The 23,830-nt window shown below is 36.7% G+C and overlaps 1 protein-coding gene across 1 annotated transcript; it reads right to left on the reverse strand.

Annotated features, from left to right (window-relative positions):
* Nucleotides 1-710: 710 nt before the first annotated feature.
* Nucleotides 711-22,721, reverse strand: LOC112025052 (uncharacterized). Its single transcript, XM_065782853.1, has 19 exons — nucleotides 20,917-22,721; nucleotides 14,867-14,952; nucleotides 14,258-14,647; nucleotides 14,070-14,153; nucleotides 13,576-13,959; nucleotides 10,534-10,594; nucleotides 8,589-8,733; nucleotides 8,298-8,404; nucleotides 7,986-8,234; nucleotides 7,584-7,831; nucleotides 7,239-7,466; nucleotides 6,937-7,155; nucleotides 6,791-6,844; nucleotides 6,536-6,601; nucleotides 6,283-6,423; nucleotides 6,156-6,209; nucleotides 3,381-3,440; nucleotides 1,447-1,854; nucleotides 711-1,345 (listed from the first exon to the last, which is right to left on the reverse strand). Exons 1-19 carry the CDS (start codon nucleotides 22,370-22,372, stop codon nucleotides 1,175-1,177), a joined length of 4,611 nt encoding a protein of 1,536 aa, XP_065638925.1. The 5' UTR covers nucleotides 22,373-22,721; the 3' UTR covers nucleotides 711-1,174.
* Between the last annotated feature and the right edge of the window lie 1,109 nt (nucleotides 22,722-23,830).

Below are 23,830 nucleotides of genomic sequence, written 5' to 3' on the forward strand. Positions count from 1 at the left end.
CATGGAGGGCTCTAATAATTCTTTTAGATCTGACTTCAAGGGTCAAAGTCTTTATTTGGTCTAAGATAAATTCAAGTAAAAGGAATGAAGAATGATTACCCTGAAATATTATATGGAGCAGCAGAGCTGAGGCAACTTGGCGAAGAGGAATTGCTAAGGCTTTCTGGACCAAAAAAGCCGTTGTGTTTTAGCACAACGTGGATCAGTTTAAACCGATTGCAATTTTCGAGTTTACCATCAAATCAGGACACTATTTCTTAAATGAAGCTAGCGGCTTTGAGAGAGAGAGAGCGAGAGAGGGAGAGAGTCTTATCATAATCATACCCACGGCCATAGGCAAAAACAAGAAATTTATTGGAAAATGAACAAACAGCCCTCCTTCGTTAGAAAAACAAGACAGAAGCGAATCCTTTTACAGAGCCAAGATGCTGTGGTTGAAGACAGAGTCTCACATCTAAGTCTCGTTTGATATGTAGAATATGTTAATGGTAAAAAGTAACTGTACAGCAGCCACTGACAATGTTTCTATCGTTCGATACAAAAATAAATATAAGATATAGGGAGCTCAAAATCTGACTGACAAAAAAATTGTCTAACGAGTAAAAAATAGCTAATGAGGATCCTACTGCCCTGTTACAAACCCTAAAATGTCAAATTGCGACCAATTAACGAGCAATATAAACACAGTAAGGTTGCATTTAAACGAAAGCTATAATCAATCTTGAGCGCCATTTCTTTGATGATTGATATTGTGTAGGAATATATACACCGACTTTACAGAGCAGGCACAGTAGGTGATACCCTCTAATTCCCTCGTATACAACCAGAAGTAGGACTTGAGCTTCCATCCCACCCCCACCCCAAGAGAGACAAAGCATCAATACAAAGACATTCATGCCCTTCTAATGCATGCAAATGGAATAACCCTCACCCACTGTACAATTACTCTCACAATGAATATACAACAATTTTGTCAAAATTTCCCTGCCCAAACCAGTATGATTCCCATTTATGAGGACACCGGCCATAACCCAGAACCCCAGCTCGGTGTTCGTTCTGCCCTTCTCTCTTTCATAATCAGATAAATGTGGCAGCCTCAGGGAAGAATATATTTGTCCTCGACAGGTGGTAGCCTTAGTAGGCAAAATCAGAACCCAAAAGAAGATGCCTCCCTTTACTCATGACGTTCCGATGGTTCACCAGAAGAAGAGGCATCCTGGTTTATCTGCTCCCCACTGTGAAGGATATCAGCAGGAACATATTGATATCCTTTAGGTAGCCGCATATTCTTCATAGACGCTTGATCTGATGTCATTATAATCTCCTTCTCAAACGTCTCAGCATGCTGTAAATATAGAATTACAGCAGGAGCATTAGTCCGGAACCAGTAGAAAAAAGAGAGTGAAACAATACAGTATACCATACCAAAATCAAAATAAACAATACCTTTCTATATTTCGACCTCCATCCACCCTCATCAGAAAGATTACGAGATGCAACAGAAGAAGGCTTCTGAGGAATCTGCTTCCCAGAACATTGAGACCTCTCTGTGAGCTTTCGGGTAAAAAAAACATGAGATGTGGAACAGTCATCATCTATCTTTTGGTCAGTGTCCATGGAAACAGGAACTTTAATCCGGCGCTTAACAGAAGCTGTGCTATCCACAGTTATGTCATCTGATCTTTGGATTGCATCACTGCATGATTTATAATCATCAGTGTGCCCTTTAAGGGAGGTTGTAGCTGATTCAGAACTAACATCAGGAAGGAAGAAGGGATTATGAGCTAGCAGTGTACGAGCAATCTGATCTCTTTTGAAAGAGAGTATGTCATGAGAGCATAGAACCAACTCCCGCTGCAATGATTCAGAAAAGGAAAAGGGGGAAAAAATAAATCAAACAAGTTCCACCCATGCATAAAGATAGAAATTGCAGTTAAAAAATGGTTACATGGAATGGCGTGTCTAAAAGAGAGAGAATCAACTGAAAAAACAGTACAAAAAAAGTGCAGTGAGCAGCCATAAATTAACATCTACATCTACGAGGTGAATCTGTAAAAGCAACAGCCACCCAAAAAATTAACATCTACATCTTCTTTTTTAACCCTCTCCCTCATATTTAGTAAGCTTGTAGATGATATTGCAAAATGTTTCGCAGTCATCTCCACAAGCACTGGCCAGGCATGGATAACTACTAGCATAGGATGTTATCTAGCTGGCCTGTCCTGTTATGAATCCTGTTTCTCTTTTCTTCAAAAATCTAAATCGTATAATCCAGGAACTTTCATTCATGGTGCGCATCCACTGTAACATAAGTCTACAATGGCATTCCTCATTTTTCCAAATCATTCTAAACTTGCCATCAAATGACCAAACTTCAACCAATCTATACTAATTGAAAGTAGGTTTAGTAGACCAATTGGCGAGTAACAAGTGTCAAAAGCAATGTGGGAGGTAAGCACCATCTTCTAAATGAAATTCATTTTTATATTGTCTAGGGCAATTTGGATTTATTCTTCTACATCATTGGTTAATTAGTGGCTTAAATTAAGTCAATGAGCTCTAACTTCAAATGGTACCTCCTTCCCTTTTAAGAGCAAAGTGGAGGGTGAGGTTGTGTATAAGATCCACTTTAGCGCATTTTTTACCAATAAGATAAAAAATTAAAACTTAAAAAGAGAGAGAGAGAGAGAGAGAGAGGCATAAATTATTGGCAAGTTAACAGGTACTTAATGGAAGAAGTTAAGTGTAGAGAAACACATAAATTGAAAGAGGAAACTAATGAATAGTCAAACTTCAAGGATCAGTGTAGGTTTCACGGGGAAGGGGTTGTCATTTTCCCAAATCTTTTTCCGGTCTTGTGTAGACTGGAATTCATGACTCATGCCTTTGAAGTGCCCACTAAAGGAGCCAGGGAAAAGATTTCTTTCTTTTCCAGTCCTTCCCTATAACATCCTTGAAATAAGATAACTTCAGCGGATTGTAAGAAGGCAGTTCTGCAATGACTAACAGTTTACTGAAAAGAACATTCCAAACCATCAAACTGGGTAGGCCACTAATGGTCATAGGCCTCAACAATGACCTTAAATCTAGTCTTGTCTACCTTAAACCAGCCCATGCATGCCCAGAAGACGGAAAAAATGAGTCAGATTCCTCAGATGATATCAATACAATAGATAAATGTGGTTTCAAAATTCAGAATCACAGCAACGAGGTTTCATATCGACACATTTAAAAGTAGGCCAACATGGCAGAAGATATCTCAGCTAACTTAGAAAATATCAGAAGATAATAGGAATCTTTAGAGACAACTCTAGAAAACAATCATAGTTACAAATACAATATTAGTTGCAAACCACATTGTTTAATTTACAATTACTTACCTTCTTTTTTTCACGTCTGATTATTCTCTCGCAAATAAGGCGTAACCTCTCTAGTTCAACCTGAACAAAACATACAAGGATTCAATCACAAGATTACAGCAGTCTAAAAGTAGCAAAACCAAGTTTAGAAACATAGGTAGCGGTCAAATATCAATCATTGACAGAGCCTAAAAATTAAAACTTGCCCTCTCCCCACACAAAAAATAAAAATAATAATAAAAAAAAGGAGAGGAGTGAATGTAAATGATTTGTGACGGGAACATATGACAAGGTAAGTTTTGATGTAGAGAACACAAAATGCATGATAAGACTCATAGTATAAGTTCATACACCTGGACACTAGCCAAGGTGGGAACTTGAGGATTCTAATCACATACTTACCATAGCACGCTTAGAAAGAGCATGAACTGTGAGAGTCTTCATTAGAAGCTATTACAGCAATTGACAATGAACAGGTATCAAGCTATAGTTGAAGGGAACTAGAAAAATATACAATGAAAGAGGGTAGCAGCACTAGTCCTCATGTAGAAAGGTATAGTATATAATGTTATTCAGTAGATAACCAGTAGAAAGATTAACACTCAAATTTGCTCATAGGATCAGAACACTATTGAACTATCTGCCATTTAGATAAGATCTTTAGTTTGTTGACAAGCTAATGACATGGAGGATACCTTAAGCTATAAGGATTGCTCATTTAGCAAAGGATTTTTAGACTCCTCTATTTGCTTTACAACTCCAGTATATTTGTTCCTTTTTTTCCTCTCTTTTTTTTCCTAGTGAGTAATCAAATTTATAGAAAATATTCAACACAGTCGTAACCCTAGTACATGGAAATTCCACAAGGAACATTAAAAAAAACAAAGCAGAAAAATGGAAAATCAAGTCCCAAATTACACAGATACACACACACAAAGGGAGAAGCCACTAATTGTCTTCACTTAACCTAATATTAGACTCAAAAACAACATCAACAACTTTAAAAACAATCCTTCAGTGCCTTTATTTTCACAATTCTTTTCCAAATTCATGCACCATATAAGGGACAGCATTCAAAATCAACTTACTCTGTTATCACCCTACATATACCAAAATAAAGAAAACACACATCTCAAATGCAAATAGCACCAACCAGTATCATTTTCTCACATTTTCTAAGGATAACCAAGCCAAAGGTTCTAACAACAAGGAAAACTAATACCAAGCCTCCCTTCAACTTCTTAAACCCCTTGTAAAATCCAGCCCATCCCAATGGTGGATTTACTAGCTAGTTGGCAAGCCTATTCCGGGCGACATTGTAATAGTGAGATTTGGAAGGCGATTCCTCATCGTTTGATGTGGAGTATTAGGAGGAAAAGAAATGCCAGAAACTTTAAAGGGTGTAAGTGGTCAAAATCAGATTTAAAATTGCATTTTATGAGGACTTTTAGAGTGGTTATCGGCCTCGGGGACTTTTTCTTTTTCAAACTTATCAGAGTTTCTTGATCATTGAACGTCTAGTTTTCTTTACATCTAGTATACCTCCATTGTACTTGATGTTCATTATTTTTTTTATTTAAAACAATGTCATTTTGCTCTCATAATTCAGATTCATGTGCCATTTAATAGAAGAAGGTTAATGAGAATCGACAAAAGGGTTACATAGATGATGATCTGCAAGTTCAAATTACAACAAACCCAAATTTTGAGAAAACCAAAATTTTAGCCTAATTTAAAAATAAATCTTGGCTTCTAATAAGCGTTGTAAATTAATTGATATAGTCAACAAAATTTGCTTCTATCTACTGCATAAAAGTAAATATGAGTTCCAATGCAAAGTCCCCACATTAAAAATCATGCTGAAAGCTAACTCAACTACCATACTGAAAATCAAATTCCAAACAATTATGCATCCCAATCACTCCTAATACTCCTCCACAAGCTAACCACCTACACTATTCTGTACCTTCAGCAAAAACACTATTCACCCTCACCACTGTCCTCCAAAAGCCATCTCCTGATAAAGCTCAATTAAAAATGAGAAAATCATACATCCTGACTGATCAGGAGAACAGATATCCCAAATGATACTTAAATTCATCACCTAAGTTGCCCCAAAAACAGATTCAACCACAGTTTCTTTGGCCTATATTTTCTGTATCAAAAGGCATGAAAAAATCAACAAGAAATATGCATGCAGACTAAAGTACCTTTTTTTTTTTTTTTTTAAATGGCTCACAAAGCATCAAACTAAAGCAAACAATAGTGTGTATAGGGAACATCTCTAGGAAAAAAGCAACTTAGGAAATCCAAAATATCAATAAGACTATCAATAAAAGAAGCTAGCCAACAACCTCCAAATGAAAGGCACGAAGAAAAAATTCCTTAAAAGCACAGGAAGAACACACAAAAGGGAAATTAAGGTAACTTAGTATAACACAAAACCCCATAACTATTGTAAAGGGTGGAGTGGGGGTTGGGGTGGGGGGATGGAACTGATGTCTTTGACACAAAATGGTAAAGGAATGAGGACTTGGAGTTGATTCATATTGCCACCAGAAACCAGAGAACAAAAAAGGACCCAATGAAAGGACTACAAATGTGACAGATAAATCAGATCAAGTATCTTCCCTTCATTTTACAGAAATAGCTCCAACAAAGTAATTTCAAGATTCCAATACATTTCAACTTCTTTTATCTGACAAAGTTATCAACACGAATGACATCTACCCAAATGGATCCTAAATCTGAATATTACATAGAGATAAGTATACGAGCATTAACAATAAACCTTACCCTAATTTGCTTGAATTTCTTGAATTCCTCGATTCCATGCTCATGGGTTTCAGCCTGCACAGATTCAATCAGTTAAGGAATTATAAATCCTTAAATCCCTAAACAAACACCAAATAAAATATTATACCTTTGCCCTTTGCTCCAAGCTATGCTTTTCACAATAAGCCTTGTGCTGCAACTTGCCACCACAATTCTTTATATTCATGTAGAAGCCAGAACTTCTGGCACATGTTGGATGAAAAGTGATCTGGCAGTGGCCAAAGTTACACTGCAGATAAAGAGATTACAGTTGTTCAAACATGAATAAACTTAATTGCAAAGAACCCCTTGCAGTCCAAAATAGAAATCACAAAACGGAGAAATTTTAAGGTGGCCCTAACCTTTATGCATACACCATGTTTACGACGGCAGATATAGCAAGCATGAGCCTCCTTCAAAACAGTCTCCTGCATTCCATTGCATGAAATTGTAGATGTTACATAAGATCATTGCAGGGTTACACTTAAACTTGCAAAAATGTTCAGCACAAAGAACAAGTTCCATGCATCATGCCAGATTCAATCAATATAAAAATATAGTCAAAATATAAATTATTTAAAATCGAGATTCCCTCACGACTTAACAAATAGACATACCATTCCTTCAATAGGATTTACTTGTCCCCTCCTGAATGTTGATTCAAAGACCCACTATAAAATGATAAAATTAAAAAAATTATAATTAAGAATTCTGGTCAAAATAAGAAATAAAAATAAGTAGACAACAAGAGAAAAAACTTCACCTCAGCACAGAAAGCATGGACCCATTCACCATTTGATGACTTCCTAAAGGCACCAGCAGTGCCACCACATAAACCACATTCCGCAACAAAATAAGGCTTCTCCCAAAAATTATGAGGTGTAGCTCCAGAGCTTCTAGATGACAAATCCTCACATAATTCACAGCACCATGGACCGGTAGATTCTTTAACACTACGATAGCAATCCAAATGAACTGCAACCTGTTAGAAAAATAATTCTTTAAAACTCATGCAGAGAGAATATAAAGTCTTCAAATAATAATTTGTGGCTAAGACTAGACAACCTTGCAACTCAAACAGACTAAAATCGGGTTTAATATTGTCTCAGACCGTCGGCAGATATCACACGATCTAGGATTTTCCTTAGAAAGATCTGATACCAAATGAACAAAATCAGACTGCCTTTCTGATGAAACCCTTGGGGCAACCCTTGGAAGTGTCTCTGTTACCCGTGGCATCAACTGGGAGCTGATGCTAGACCTCCCGTTAGATGTATTCAAATTTGTCAAACTCTGGGAAAGAGATGAGATAAAAAAGTGTAAATTATCAAAGATATCAAAAGGCAACAAATATTAGTGGTTGCTTAGATAATGGGTAAAAGACATTTCAGAAAACAATAAATTAATAACCTCCTGTTGAGCTGAATCATCAAAGGAATCTTTCCTAAATGATGAAATTCTGGAGGATGCTGCAGCAGCAGCTGTCGCAGCAGCCAGCACAGCTTGTGCTTCCTTATGCTTTCTCTCTTTCCTACCCTGCTTCTTTGCCTCTCTAAGCTCACAGAGATACTGGTTAACAAGCACAGAATCCCATCTCTGCCAACGTGCCGCATCAATCTCCCGTGGTAAACTCTGAGCAACATTACAAATTAAATTATCTGCAAAGACCAGTCATAAACAATGGGTCATACATCAGAAATATAATAATTACCCATGCCCCTTGTGACAGGAACCAAAAAAAGAGGTACAAGAATTTATGAATGATAGAAAGTCCAAAATATTCTGAAAAAGTAAAGAGAACAAAGAAGAGACCAGTAAACTGCTTTCTTGCGGCTGCATTGCTGAGCAACCTATGCTGGAAATAAACAATTTCTCCTTCCACTTCATCTTCTGGAGACAAGTCTAAAACACCCATTTCCCTAGCCTTAGCCAATTGTTCTAAATTCAGTCCATCAGAGTTACATATCTTGTTATTGCACTTTGGAAGTTGATTTTGGTGATTACAGCAAAAACTGGCAGTGGAAGATGCCTCCAACCGAGAGATTTCTCTCCCCCTTGGACCTGTCAAGGGAAACATTTGTTAGAACCATCCAAAATACATGAAGAGAACAGAAAAGACATTACCATTAAATTCATATACTGGATGCTTCGAAAGCATCACCCATTCCATCTGCAACAATTTCTTGCAAATACACGGGTGGATGTAAAAACTAGATACTGCTTCTGTATTCCTACATTTCACGAATGAGAACAAAATCATAAAAGTTCTTTTGAAATCACATCATCTTAGCAATACAGAGAAAAAGGAGTAGCTTGCCAGAGCTTCCAAAAATGACCACGTAACAAATGCCAAGAGATCCTTAAAACAAAAAAACAATAAAAATAAATAAATAAAAGATCCATTGTAAAGCTTACATGACACCAGAGACTACTGAATTTACAGTGGAGCAAACTGGATTTCCCTGGTCTCCATTCACTGATGCTTTCTGCTCACAAATGGCAACGTCCTCCAAATGAACCCTTCCAGGAAAGCTGTAATTTGAGGGTCTATCAGAATTGCCTGTCCAAAAAATGCAATTTGTATCAAAGGACTCACCAAGAAATACATAGTAAAAATCAGAATCACCTGCGGTAAATCCATTTCCTACAATCTACTTTTTCTTCTCTTTGATTTGTTTGTAATTGTTTCAAGTACAATTTGTTCACCATCGTGAACATGATGTACTTTTATTCAATAAAAGTTTCTATTACCTATTAAAAAACTAAAACCAAGAAATAGAATGGATATCTAAGAAGGAAGGGGGGGGGGGGGGGGGGAACAGAAAGGAAAACATAACAAGTACAAAAAATCAAAAATTGAGGAAATATAAAAATGCTTTAATGAAACCATCCAACCAAAGAATGATCCAGAACATAAGCTTCAACTTGGTCGCGGGAAGTTCAAAGCCCTAGAACGTGGAATAGTGTGTTCTAATTCAAACTTCACTAGTGCCCACTAAATCACTCTTTGCAGCACACCAGCATCTACTTTATCAAAACAATAAAATGAGATTCTCAAAAAATTCACTCAATTCTACCAGATCACACCCTTGTCATGAGCACTGTGTAACCTAAAAGAATTACAAAAAAGATCATACACAAAAAAGAAATGATCCTGTGAATTCTATAAGCGTGCTACAATCTGTAAGACCCCATACTCGAGACCAATCAAATAAAGTGTGCATCAACAATGCTTCCACCAATATGCTGCTAATTTGCAACTGGTAATTGTTAGATTGGTTTATTTGTTTTTAATTTGATTGGTCAGAGCATGAGGATTCTCTCATAGCAGTTCACTTCCAAACAAATTCTCAAATGGAAAATCTGTGCCTTTAATTTTACAACAGGAGCTTTTCCTATGTCTCTAGTTAATAACTATCATGCCAATATTTCACAGCAACTGCATGCTGAAGGTATGCAAAACTACTATTTAGCAGCATCCCTCAGTGAGGACTTCTACGTCAATATCAGAGCTCCACATTCTAATATAACCCATACTAGTTTTTAAAAAGAAAAATAGATCTTATGTTAATCGTAAAAAATTGCATCAAATTTTGACAAGATATGCTAGACCCTCACTAAAATGTATTCACTAATAAAATTTTCTAAAATAAAAAAAAAAAAAAAAAAAAAAAAAAAAACCAAGGAAATATTTACAAAATGCTTTTTATTCACACTGTCATCAATTTGCTAAACTGCATTTTCATAATAAAAATACAACCAAAATGTCATCCTGCAATGAACATATAAACGGTTGAGCAGATACCTGAATTGCTTGCAAAACAAAAAAGGAAACATAAACCTGGAAAATGTTATATGTTTCAAATGACAATTAAAAAAAAAAAAAACAAAAAACAAAACAAAACAACAGCATGTCAACCTATCAAAACTAACGAGGCCTCTCATCTGTAAAATAGTAAATTGACTAATAATCATGACCTCATAATAGACTTAAAACCACTTCAAGAGTGATAATAAAGAAAACTATGAACTTGAAACTCTTCTTCAATAAAAGTATAAATCAACATTACATTTTGCAGATAACTGATTTGTTTTCTATTGCTAAGAAAGGTAAAAGGACACTCAAGAACAGATTTTAATAGAAATAAAATAAATAAATAAATAAATAAAAGAGAACAGTAGACATAATCAAGAAGCACGCAAACTAATATCATCTTCAAAAAAATAGAAGTGAAGAATTAAAAGCCTGATACCACGCATAAAAGCAACCACAAACATACACAGCTTTTTTTATAAGTACAAATAAGAACAGTTATTTGACTGACAAAAAGGAATATAGATCACAAAGATGAGTGCATACCTTCAGATTTAGGTGAATGCCTCAGCAAAGAATCTACAATCCCATCAGCCTCAGTGGAGTTCTGCAGCCCCAAAAAAAATCAATTGAAGTATAAAGCTAAATGCATAAGCTCTAGGACCAAAGTGCATAAACGCAACTCCAGAAAACTTCAGAAAATAATAAAAATTTAACAAAGCATATATGGAGGACAGGAAGTTAGTTAACAATCAACAGCCTATTTATGAAACTGTGAGAAGTGTAACTACAGGTTTTGCTTCACACATTCCTATTTTCACCTTAGAGTAGGAACGAATCGGAAAATTTGTTGTAATTCAATTGACCTCTCTCATTCCTACATACACCAAACCATCTACCTCACTAGATCACTCTCACAGGACAGTAGGACACAAAGATATCAAGAGCACAAAGCACAGCCCACAGCTCAACAATGGCAGAAACCAGATCATCCACCCTTCAGAGATCAGGCTACACATCCTAAAGGAATTCAGCAACCCAGATGGCCAATTTAGGATTCCTTCCATTAAATTTTGAGGCGTCAAAAATGAATTAGTTGTGATCACTTGTGATAGTTCTAGTATTTTCTCTTCAAGAAGAAGTAAACTTTATATGTGCCAATGGCCTTTATGTCAAATGACACATTGGTGTTTCCAATGGAGACGTACAAGGTTTGAGTCTCCCTCTCTCACTTGAAATGTATCCAAAAAGGTTTTTTGATAGGCAAAATATTTTCCATAGATAGATGTACTTTTCATGAGTCCTAGTTTTTTGGAGTTTTCCCATTCACTTTGTACACTGCCTGTGTGCTTGGATTTTGTATTCTGTCATTTTTTCATGAATTACTTATCAAAATAATAATAATAATATCTTTAAAAAGTACAGAAAATCATAGAAATCAAAGTGAGTCTTGGAACTCAAAAATGGAATTACAATGTGTAAAACTACGTGCGTGAAACCAACCAAACAAGAAATGAATTAACAAGGATTTCAGCTGATCAAGAGGTCTCTCAATATCCTTAAAAGTGTGGCTATTCCGCTCCCTCTACACTATCCACATCAAACATAACAAAGTAAGATTCCAAACATCCAAATAGTGCTTCCCAAACCAATTCCTCCATCCAAATACTAGGTCTGCAATTGTCGATGGCACCGCCCACTTAGCCCCAAACAACCTAAAAATTCTTACCATACATATCTTAAATGCAGTCATAATACCAAAAACATAGCTTAAGAGTGATGACCATCCTAACAATCAATACACAATTACACACATGCCAAATTGAAATGAATTGAAGGGTTTCTATTTTTATAAAAAAGAGATTTTATTTTGAATGAACTACCTCATGCATTATAAAGAACAGGGGTTTCTTCCTTCATACCAAGGCAAAGACCAGACATGTAATTAACCGCCTTTATCAAACCTCAAAACAATCAGGTAGAAGACAAATAACCAGCAAAATATAAATCTGCATCAGGTTCTGTCAATTATGGAATCCTACAATAGTTACCGTTGAGATGACCATATAAAGCTGACTTTTCAGAAACACCATCAATTATATATATGGGCCCCAGTACAGAAAAATCTTCCACACAATCATAAATGGGTGATGCAGGCAGGGACAAGCTCGTTTTATTTATTTTTTTTTATTTGATTTTAGGAGATAGGGGCATTTACAAAATTACCAGAATTGTGGGTATGGGCTGTAGCTAGGTCCATTCGGCTATATTATGCGTTGCCTATGTTATTGGGCTTTTCATTTGTTGGTATTAATAGTTTTGTAATTTGGCTAACTAGTCAAAGTTCACGGAATCCAAATCATATAAGGATTAAGTTAGTTGCATATATCCTTTGATTTCTACTCAAAGAAGAGTTTTTATCAAAATCTCAGTAGCTATGAAGCTTTCTTTATCTTTGAGAATTGTGATGCAACCTTAATTCAAGGTGTGAAGCCAAGGAAATCCTTGGTACAATGCATAGGAATTCTAGGTGTGATATCTAGCAACTTTCTCACCACTCCTCAAACCCTGAATCATCCTTCCTCCATCAAGTTCCATCTTTTTAAAATCAAACCTATCTTCCAAGTTTAAGACCAAAGACCTCACTATTTTCTGACTTTTGCCCACCCCCCCCCCCCCCAAAAAAAAAAGTTCCATCTTTTGGAATCAGGGTTCTTTGTCCTACTTCAATGGGTGGCTGTGATCATAGGAGTTTAGATGGAACCCCCATGGTGCTGCAGGATCACACCATACTATTTTTTTTGGATAGGTAAGATCACACCATACATTCAATCATATATGGTTTGACCAGAAACACATGTTACACTCAAGTACATGAAAGGACCCAGATCTCACAAAAATATCACTTCCAAACCACATTCAGAACTTCAAGAAGTGGCCAAGTGAGCAAAATGGCGAACGATTTCTACTCAATCTAGTAAGGGTGGAAGAATTTCGGAGGGTGGCAGGAAGATTTCATGGGAAGGTACCTGACCATAAAGAGCTTGAAGAAACCAACTTTCCAGACGCAAAACAAATTCTATACCTACAATAATCATAATAAAATGACATCAAAACTAAAACGTTATTATTGAAAAAGGATTTTACTAGGCTGAAAACAAAACTACAGGAACTTTTGATGCGACACAAAAACTGAACAGAAAATTTAAAACCTAGGAGTCAACACCAAGCGGGATAGAAAACCTAGGAGTCAGCACAAGACCATTGGAAAAATTTGAAGAAAAATTTTCTTTAACTTGTAATAACTCCCAAACAAGTATAACACTGTGCTTATATAGACTACGATTTTAACCCTAAGAAACATAGAACAGGAAACTCAAGGAGAATCAAAACCAAAAAAAAAAAAAACAAAACAAAAAAACATTGCTAACATTCTCCCTCATATCTCTCTAATGTTGCTCATTTACAACAAAATTTATATTCTAACAGGACAGCACAATAAGTGATAGAATAAAACCTTACCCCACCCCCAACACCCCCCCCCCCTAAAAAAAGGAANCAAAAGGCTGCAAGCTATAAAATTATTACCTTTTCAATAGCATTTGGGATTGATATATTACTTGATTTTTCTGTTTCTTCACTGCCAAATTGATCTACTTTATTCTTAGCCATCATTATCCCATTGTCACTAAAGAATTCCGCCGGAGAACATATTACTTTGCTATCCTTCAAAATCCTAACGTTGCTTTTGGTTCTTCTCCGTGGGGGCACCGACTTAACAGCAACAGAATCTGGATTATTAGAATCTGATACTGCTAAAGCATCAGACCCATCAGTTGTTCCACCTTGACCCTTGCATAAAATTTCTGAATTTGCTTTAACTTTCAGATTTTTCTCTAAAGTACTTATATAAGTATGATTTCTAAGCCATTTCAATATTTTGCAACGCAATTCCGGGTCCATGCCATCATCCTGCAGGAAGAAAGTGAAGACATTACATACAAGAAAAGGCAAAAGAGCGACAACTACGTGCTCTTACTACTTACAGAAACTAATTATTAAACATAAAGTTCATGTATTACAGCAAGTGTGGCAGTTAATGAATCAGGTGATATGCCAATGTCCAATGCTACATCTTTCACACTGGCTTTTCCTCGATCAATCAACTGCAAAAGTAGAGGACAAAAACTAAAAACAAGCTGGAGCTAAAATAAAAGGCTGAGTATACAATTGACACCCCAAGCACGTGCACACACACACACACAAGTACCTTCTTCAAAATCAGTGCAACATTAAGGGAGTCAGATAGGTTAACATCCTCAGTACTCCTCTGTAGCGTTCCCACATTAATGAGTTGCTGTGCATCACCACAATCTGACATAATCCCAGTATTTAATCCGGAAGAAGAAAACCCTCTCTCTTGTAATCCACTATCGCCTGATTTATTAGTAGCATCAGGAGTTCCTATATGGACAGCTATGTTCTCTCCATTTTGACAATCAATCTTTGATTTGTGCAGTTTGTTCAAAGAGACTGCCACCGGAAGATGGTTAGCAACATTGGAGTCACCACCAACAGCCAAAGTCGGATCATCTACACGTGAGGTGCTGCTACTACTTTGTACATCCGAATGCTTTGGGCAAAAAGCTCGTAACTCCACCTGTAGAAGTATTAAAAACATGCAGGCTTCATAGTCAAAAATCCTCCTCATAGCCTAAAACCAACTCTTAAAGACGAGTTGGAGGGCAAGATAACTAAGAAAAACATCCCCTTAACAATATTTGTAGTAGCCGCAGTAGTAGTACTTATGTCAGAAGTAGTACTGATAACAACTATAAGAAGAAATTCTGATCCTAGGGTGCAAATAGAGATGGCTTACATCATCACATCTATATTTTCCCCAGACCTCCATTCTCAATCTTGCCTCCCTTGCACATAAAGGATGGAACGAAGTTCTGCAAGTTCCTGAACATAAACCACAACCAAAAAAGGAAACACGTTAACAGAGGGAGGATAAGAATAAAGAGTATAAACACATCTAAAAAGAACGCACTTGAAGCCGACTGATTAAATATATATTAACTAATGTAAGGCAATAAAAGAGGTAACTGTACAGCAAGATGCAGCAATTAACTCAAAGTATGTGTCATCAATTAAAGAACTCATTGAAGCAAACTTAAAAGCTTGCAAAGTACGTACAGAAAAGTAGTTGAAAAATCATTGAAATAGATAAGACAACCATTTAAAGGACCATAAAAGAGTAGATAAAGAAATCTATAAGAAAGAAAACTTTTTGGGTAAGTAATAAGCCTATTAAAAAAAAGTTAAGAAAACAGGCTTGCGCAAAAGAATACTATTCCACAACCTCAACGATTACATAAACCCTAAATCCCAAAAGATCATTATGTTAAGATCACTAATAAGCCAGGTATCCTTCAATATGCATTCACTGAGAGTTCTGGCCTACTTAATGTTAATTTTTTTTAATTAAAAAAAAAAAGTAATAATGCTTCATTGAATAAAATTGAAAACATACAAGGAACCAAAGCACACAGGCAGTGTACTAAGGAACCAACAAAACATCAAAACTATGGTGTATGGAAAGTACAACTATCAAGCAATCAGCCAAAGAATTAAAAGTAAAAACACCCTAAGCATTTGTCCACTCTAGCATAGTTTGGCGGAAAGATAACTTTAAATCATGATTCGATCTCTCACTTCATTCAAAGGTACTTAATGTTAACGTTAAACAATCTTTAGCTTGCTTCTTTGTCAAGGGACACAGACACAAATATACTATCTTGCTGACCTATGGTATGACATGGAAACCACTTAAGTACAGTGAAAATTCACAACAGTGGCATTCTTACAGATGAGGCAACTCATCTTTCTAAGTGGAGAGAACAAGCTTTAGACATTCACTAAGGCAAAAAGAGCTTGGGGTTTGAAGCAGATATTCTGTAGGAGGCTAAACTTGGAGTGCTGTTCCTTAATGCAATTTGTGAGTTTAATGGAAACAACAGAACAACCTAATATTCAGAGGTCTATGCCTTTAAAATCTTTGTATACCTAGATGGTTGTGTTAGGCAAAATCTAGCTTTTGTCATTTTTCAATTTTCTAGATCTCCTTAAGATTTCAACATACGCAGGCTCAATTCATACCCCACTTCTCACTCCATACATGCCAAAAAAATTAAAGCATAGACCATGAAAAGGGCTAGAAGTGAGGAGTGGTTGATTAATCAAGTTAAAGGGGCTGTGAGATTTCAATTAACTATCAGGAATTCCAAAGTCAGCTTTAAATGAGAATCTATGCTCCTTTTGGAAGCTTCCTGATTCAGTTCATGAAGATGCTAAGTTATCTCTTGTTGTTAGGTTTTTCATAATCATTTTTGTTTGGTGTAGCATGTTCCAGTTTATAGTAGTGTAGAGTTTAAATACTTGCAGCTTCGCTGGTTTACATCCTGCTTTAGAGATGTCCCTGGTTTGGGGAAAAAATCTAGTATTCATCAAAAATAAAAAGAGCAGAGATTTAAACACACCATAATATACACAAACATGGGGCTAGAAAACATTTTTTCTTAGTAATTACACACAAACCCAATGGTCTTGAATCCATGACCTTGCCTTAACCACTACCTTGTTTTTACAAGGAAGGACGTGCTAGAGCTCATTGACAAGAACAAAATGAATCCCACCTCATCTGTTGGTCTGAAATTTCCTTCCAAATCTGCTAACTCACTCCTTTGAGTAATTTTTTTCATTTTTCAAATAAAGCCTAGCGTTCTTTAGCCTTGCATAATGTAAGGAAGACACACTATAGAGTTTACCTCCAAACCAGTTTGGAGAAAAATTCCTCCAATCCACAGTTAATATTCTTTTTTCTCTTTTTTATTCATAATCCACTAAGATGTTATCCAAACATGCTATTCAAACAACCAACCACATGTAGATTTAGCCACTTGTCCTATTTAATGAGTCACATAACTTGTTTATATAATTTAATGAGGTATGTGATTTAATACACGTGGATAATTTTATAAATCACCACATTATGGGTTGGAGGATATTCCTGGAAAATCTGTCTTTTTATAAATTCCAGGAAACTCTTCATATAAATTGTATTTCTTTACGAGTGATTCAATATAAAACCTAAGTGTGTGAACTATCTTCTCTACTAAATAATATTAAATTTGCTCAGCCCAAAAAAATATATATATTTAGGGTCCGTTTGGTTCCCGTAAAATATTTTTCGAAAAATATCTATTTTCCGGAAATGTTATTTTCCGGAAAAGGAAAATATTTTCAAGTGTTTGGTTGCATTATAAAAATTGTTGTAGAAAATATTTTCATGTGTTTAGTTCTATTCTGAAAATGTTATTTTCCTACAATTTTTCACATTTTCTCAGCTATTTTCTCAGCATCCAAACAAATTTTGTTACAAAAAATTTCAAAATCACAGCCAAATCCCAACACCGCACATCACCAAAACTCCAATTCAACTCATGGCAGCAAACTCCGACAATCAAAAGCCACAAAAGAAACAAAACCAAAGAAAAAAAAAATCATCAAATCCGATCTTCTCGTTGCGGTGAGGCGACTGGATTCAATCGGCAAGTGCGGTGCGACTCGCGGTTCAACTCGTTGGTGCGACTGGGTTCGATCGGCGCGGCACGGTGCGGTGCGGCTCGCTGGGTTTGGATCGAAGGTGCGACTGGGTCTGCTCATTGCGGTGAGGCGATGGGGACTGGGTTCGTCGTCGCCGGCAATGGGCTCTGGGCTTGGATTGGCGGTTCGTGATTGCCGGCGATGGGCGCTGGGCTTGGATCGGCGATGGGCGATGGGCGCTAGGCTCTCTCTCTCTTCGTGCTCTTTGTTTCTCAGTTTTCCGGAAAATAATATTTGAAGTGAAAATAGAAAGGGAAGTGATTTTCACCTTTGACCACTGGTCAACTGAAATCAATTTCCGGAAAATTGATTTTCCGTGCGCAACCAAACACCCGTAATTACAGAAAAGCATTTCCAGAAATGATTTTCACCCAAAACAAACGCAGCCTTATATTTTAAAGGATAAAATGGTTGCAATCATAGACTTGAAGCTCCAAAGTGAGCAAGTAAAATACTGAAGCCCTTCACAACTACTAAGATCATTCTTTCCTATTTTCCTACTCCACTTGGTGACCTCAACTTTAGTCAAAAGACTGCTGCCTTATTCTTTTAGCCCTAACATCAACTGAGTCTTTGCAACACCTTCAACTTAAGTTATAGCTGTCAGGGTGCAACCTAGTGGTTAGAGGCTTGGGATGAGCTGTACACCCATACATCCTAGGTTTGATCCCCACCAAGAGTTCCCCTGAGTTACCGGATACATGGTTCTAGCAGGTGGGGTAGTGTATTCATGATTTAGTCCACAGGGGTGAGTCCAAAGGGCGCTAGCTTGGTGAGGATTCACATCATAAAAATAAAAATAAATAAAAAACACATTCAACTTATGTTATGTGCCCCATCACTTTTGCAATCATTGTTCCCAAGCACACACAAGACATAAATTGGGGACATGGGATATAACTATCATTTTCAAAGGGTCTACTTGCTTGAGAAGTTGGAAAATTAGGAGGATGGAAAATAGAGGAAGGATAGACAATGTTCCAATTTTCTCTTATGTTTGTTTAGTAGAGAGGATGGAAAACCGAAAGAATAGAAAGTGTTATTCAAATAAATTTATTGTTATACCCTTATTGTATAAGAATAGGCAAAATATTAAATTCCAAGTTAAAAAAATTTTAAATTATAAAAATAAAAAAAAATAAAAAAAAAAATCTCCTCACTTTTCTGATGGTTTTTGATGGGCTCGAGTGGTCTTTTTCCATCCTCCAATTTTTCAACTTCCATCTTTCATCCTCCTCCATTTTCATTCAACCAAACAGACCATAAATGAACACAAGGTGACAGACATGGCAACTAAAAAAAAAATTTAATATAAGAACATGTATAGGAGTCTTTGAAAATTTATACTACTAAGCATATATATATATACAAGCATTTATATTTCTCTTTGTTTAAGAGTTCACTTGCTACAACGTTTTCTTGCATGCTAAAGAACATTGTCACTAAACTAAGAAACAGTAACTATACATATTTTTCTAAAATGGGCCAATGCATTCTTGTTCAAATGGCACCTCCTCCCTTGTAAGAGCAGAATAAAGGGTGAAGTCACGGGTACTAAAGGACAGTTGTTTGTGTGTGTGTGTGACTTACCAATCAAAATTTAAGTTTTTAACTAAATGTATAACAAATTGTAATTCTAAAAAAAGCAAATAAAGGTGAATACTTCTGCACATCTCAAAATGCATATTCAATAGAATCAGGTATCATGTACTCGAGTGCTAAACCACCAACTTTTTAAAAATAGGATAAGTGTCCAACAAAGCATAGCAAATGACAAGTGCTTCAATGTCCTATTTGCATGCCATTAGTAACACTTAAAATGTAACTATAAATTAAAAAGAGTTAAAAAAAAAGTAATTGGCGAGCAATTTTCTTAATTAGATACAAAAAGAATTTCATTAGAAGAGAAAAAATGCTTGCCCTTTAATACTGTTTTCACTTACTAGCTTCATAAAGTTCCAAACTTTTTGAAAGAAGGCAAATAGCATATGCATACATACATACATACATACATACATACATATATAAAATCCATCCGCAACAGATGCAATTAGTGCAATAAGCCAACTAAACATGTAAACCAACCCTTCATAATTGGCATATGTATATTTAAAGTTACAACAAACAAGGAGAATGGAAGGAATGAACTTGACGTAACACAACCCAATGAGCTCCAACAAGAGAGAGAGAGAGGTTAAAAGAAGAAGTTTGGGAAAAGAGGCCACAGATCACTTGATGAAATAAGCCACCACACAAGCTAACATTTGGGCCACAATATTTTAGAAACACTTGAACAATGCATATGGAAGAGTAAGGTGGAGTGGAAAGAAACGTTGAATTTTTAAAAAGTATGAAAACAAGCTAGGTGCAGGGGCAGCAACTAAAAAATAAGCTACTGCCTAGTTCAGTTTAGGATTAGTCAATATCTTTTTTCATGGTTCATTCTTTCCAGGGTTTTAGGTTTTATTATTCTTAAATATACAAAGCAATAGGAAGAGTAGTACTAGGATGGGGGACGCTGTAAGAAGTCCTTGTGTTGCACCCCTTTAATTTAACTTATCCCAAAAAAATAAAAACAGTAATAGGTAGTTTTGAATTATACATTATTTTCAAGAATTAATTGAGGTTGTCTTTTGCTTTCTTGTTCCAATGAGAACTCTAAATTGTTGATTAAGCATCCAAGATGGGTTCTCCGTTGTTTCCCTCTCTAAGGAACATAGAACTCAATGAGAAATCAATGTATGTTGATGTCTTCCTTTGCTTATCTAGCAAGTTAGAATAATCATTGCCACTTAAAATTAATAATTAGATATAGGGGAGTTGTCAATGCAAGATAGAAAAATGAACAAACAAGAATCTCTACCCAACTCCAAAGTAAAAAAAAACCTCAGGCATCCAACGATAAATACTGTACTATATAGCCAGACTAGTCTTAAAGACTTGAGAAATGGGGTCAATGATTTCATTCATCCAATCAACTTGTACATCAGTTACACAAATCATGTAAACAAAACGAAATGTAACCATCAATTTCCTGCTCAGGGATAGACATATATCAAAAAGAATTCTAAGATCCAGAAAAACAAAAATATATAAATAAATATATAACATGTAACTTGAATTAACTGAAATTTGACCCAACACAGAAGTCAAATAGATGCACAACTAGGCCTCATATTCCAGTTTCTAAAATGCTCCGCAGGTGTACCAACCAAAAATGAAATGAAGAATGTTATAAAGGAAGGAAGCAACAGAACATACCATGACTGCACCGAACACAAGCGCCACACTTCACCTTGCATACGTTACACACCAATTTTCTCCGGGTTTCCTTTATTCCTCCCACATTCATGATCGGTTCCATCTTTTTCAAGTCCTCTATATAAACCTCAGGCATCCAATGACAACAAAACAAGTGAGCAAACTCCAAAGCTCCATCATTTTCATTAGTTTTATGAATGGGTTTTAAAGCACCACCCTGCTTCGGACAAAGCACACAAGGCTTCACTGAATCACTGCTATCACTCATCTGCTTGCACCATGCACACAACCAAGACTCGTCCACATCCTCCTGTACACCGTAGCACTTCTGATGAACTGCAACCTTACACAAACTGCAAACAATCAATTGGTTGGACTCCTTGCCCGTGTCACCCATACAGCAAAAATGGCACAAAGATGAATTCCCTTCACAAGGACAAGCAATTAAAACTTTCTCCAACCCTGCATCACTACCCAGAAGCCTTCGCTTCTTCGAAGGCCTCTCCGAAGTTAAAGAAATCTTATTCCTAGTTCCTAAAAGCCACTCTAACCCGCCAGAGGAAGCAGAAACAGAACAACTCTTTTCATCCTGAGCCGAAACGTCAGCTCCTACAGTGTCAATTTCCATAGCCTGCTCAGCCTCACTCTTTACCTCCTCCTCTTTAACAACCCCATTTGCATTCCCATCCCCATTTCCATTCCCATCCTCATTGCCATTCCCATTCCCATTCCCATTCTCATTCTCATTCTCATCCCCATTTCCATTCTCATCCCCATTTCCATTTCCATCTCCATTTTCATTTTCATTTTCATTTTCATTTCCATTTCCATCTCCATCCCCATTTCCACTCCCATTCCCATTTCCACCTTCATTCCCACCCTGCTCATTCACACTCTCATTTCCAAAACTACCTACCCTCGCCCTCGGGTCATTTTCCAAAAACGGAATAAGAAAACACTTCCTAGTCACTAAAGAACTAAGAGGAGAAGATACCTCATACAAGGCTTCAATATCAGGCAATGTGAGGTCTCTAAAGTACTCCTCAGTCTCAACCCAAATGTTGGAACCTCGAGCTGGCCGAGCAGACTTCTTATCCGCACCCGAATGTGACTTCTTGTGCCGCCTTCGACTATCCGAACTCCTCCACAAGAAACTAGCCAACCCACTAGGCAAAGTGAGCAAACTCAAAGCCGAATTCTCCTCGGGAACGGCGTCGAAAGGCGAGCGCTCGCTGAGCGCTTTCCTAGCCTGCGAGTACAAATCAATATCTGGTGAAGTCCGCTGCTTTTCTTCAATTTCCGGTTGGGTCGCCGGATTTTTGGCCGGAACCCTAGAAACAGGGCAAGGCCTCTCCTCAGTGCCACAACCTCCGTCCGCACCCCTACCCATCATCTTCCTCCGCCGGTGACATCGGTCTCCGGTCATCAGCAACAACAACACCACCCACCACCGCATTCCATCGGCGGAGCCCCCAAAACTCTTAACCCTAATCCTAATCCTAATCCTAATCCTAAATCTGGCTCTCCTTCGAGACCTTCCTTACACCGAAAATGAAACCCTAACCCTAATCTCACTGTGGCTAACGTCTTTCACATGCAGAGAGAGAGAGGATAAAGTCGCGGCTAGGGTTAGGGTTTTCAGTTATTCTGGTTCGTATTTTGCTTCGGATCCGTTTTTAAAAAAACGATTTTGTTTTTTCGTACTTCGATTTCGCTTTCGAGGTGAAGAGAGAGAGAGAGAGAGAGAGAGAGGGAAAAAATAGTTTAGAGAGAGAAAGAGATTCGATTAGTGAGAGCGGTTCGTTTTGGGAGATATTTTTATAGGTGGGGTTTTCTTGTGTGTTGTGACGCCATAGATTTGCGTTCGTGTGTCAAATAACTATTACCACGTAGCATTATGTTATTGGCTTGGTGACGTGATGCACTGATGCTTGCTCTTTTTAATTTTAATTTTTTGGGGAAGCGTGAGTGTGATTGTGATGCAAACTCATTCGTCGTGTCAGTATTTTTAGCATTTTTTTGGGTGAGTGCTTAGCATCACTTTCTCTTTTTTACCGACGAATTTGTGTTCCCCTTTTATTTTGTTTTTTCTTTTTTTTCTTTTTGTTTTTTCATTAGGGTGTACAAAAATTCACTCCGAACCATGACCGCATCTGAACCGACCAAAATCAACCATTAAAATGTGGTCACTACACTGCCAGCCATGGCAGAGGTGCAAAAATCGTGGTGCAATTTGCTATTCTATTTGCAAAAAAGCGCACCACATCGCATCTAATACTATATAATTATATTTTATATATTTAATATATACAATTCAGTAATTAAACAAAATAAAAATTATTAAACCCTTTCAGCTTTCACAACTAAAAACCTGTTGGGCTACTCTAAATTAGCCCCAAAAAAGAGGCATTTGGCTTGACAACAAAAGTAAATATTCAAGCTCAGCTTCACTTAAATCAATTTTACATACAATGTTCAAGGTTGAACTCGTCAAAAAACTTGAACTTGGCTTAATTCGTTAGTCAAGTTGAACTTAAACTCAATATCTAGTTCTTAAACTCGAGATTCAATACAACGAACATTATTAAGCTCAGACTAAGCCTATCATTGAGCTCGTTTTGTTTTGGACGAGTAGTTCCAACCCTTAATTAATTATCGGCTTGGATATGGGTTTATTTGTCGAGCACATTTCAAGCTCCTTACAAATCCCACAACAAGTCTAGGCTGAACTTTTATTTTTATTAATCTTTGTTGCTCACAAGCTTGGGCTTGACTCATTTATTAAACAAACTGAAAACTAAAGCTTGAGATTGACTTGTTTATAATTAAAAAAAAAAAATTAATGAGTTTTGTATCATGTCAAGTCAGGTTGTTTATGAACGAGCTTCATTCATTTACAATCTCATGTATGCGC

This window comes from Quercus suber, unplaced genomic scaffold, assembly GCF_002906115.3.
Source record: "Quercus suber isolate HL8 unplaced genomic scaffold, Cork oak 2.0 scaffold_318, whole genome shotgun sequence".
In the NCBI taxonomy this organism is placed as follows: domain Eukaryota; kingdom Viridiplantae; phylum Streptophyta; class Magnoliopsida; order Fagales; family Fagaceae; genus Quercus; species Quercus suber.

Excerpts from the sequence above, each read along its gene's own strand:
- LOC112025052 (XM_065782853.1), bottom strand. The coding sequence starts at position 22,372 with ATGCGGTGGTGGGTGGTGTTGTTGTTGCTGATGACCGGAGACCGATGT. Across the intron at positions 6,210-6,282 it reads GCTTGGAGCAAAGGGCAAAG|GCTGAAACCCATGAGCATGG; the intron begins GTATAATATTTT and ends GAATCTGTGCAG. Across the intron at positions 3,441-6,155 it reads AGAAATTCAAGCAAATTAGG|GTTGAACTAGAGAGGTTACG; the intron begins GTAAGGTTTATT and ends TGTTTTGTTCAG.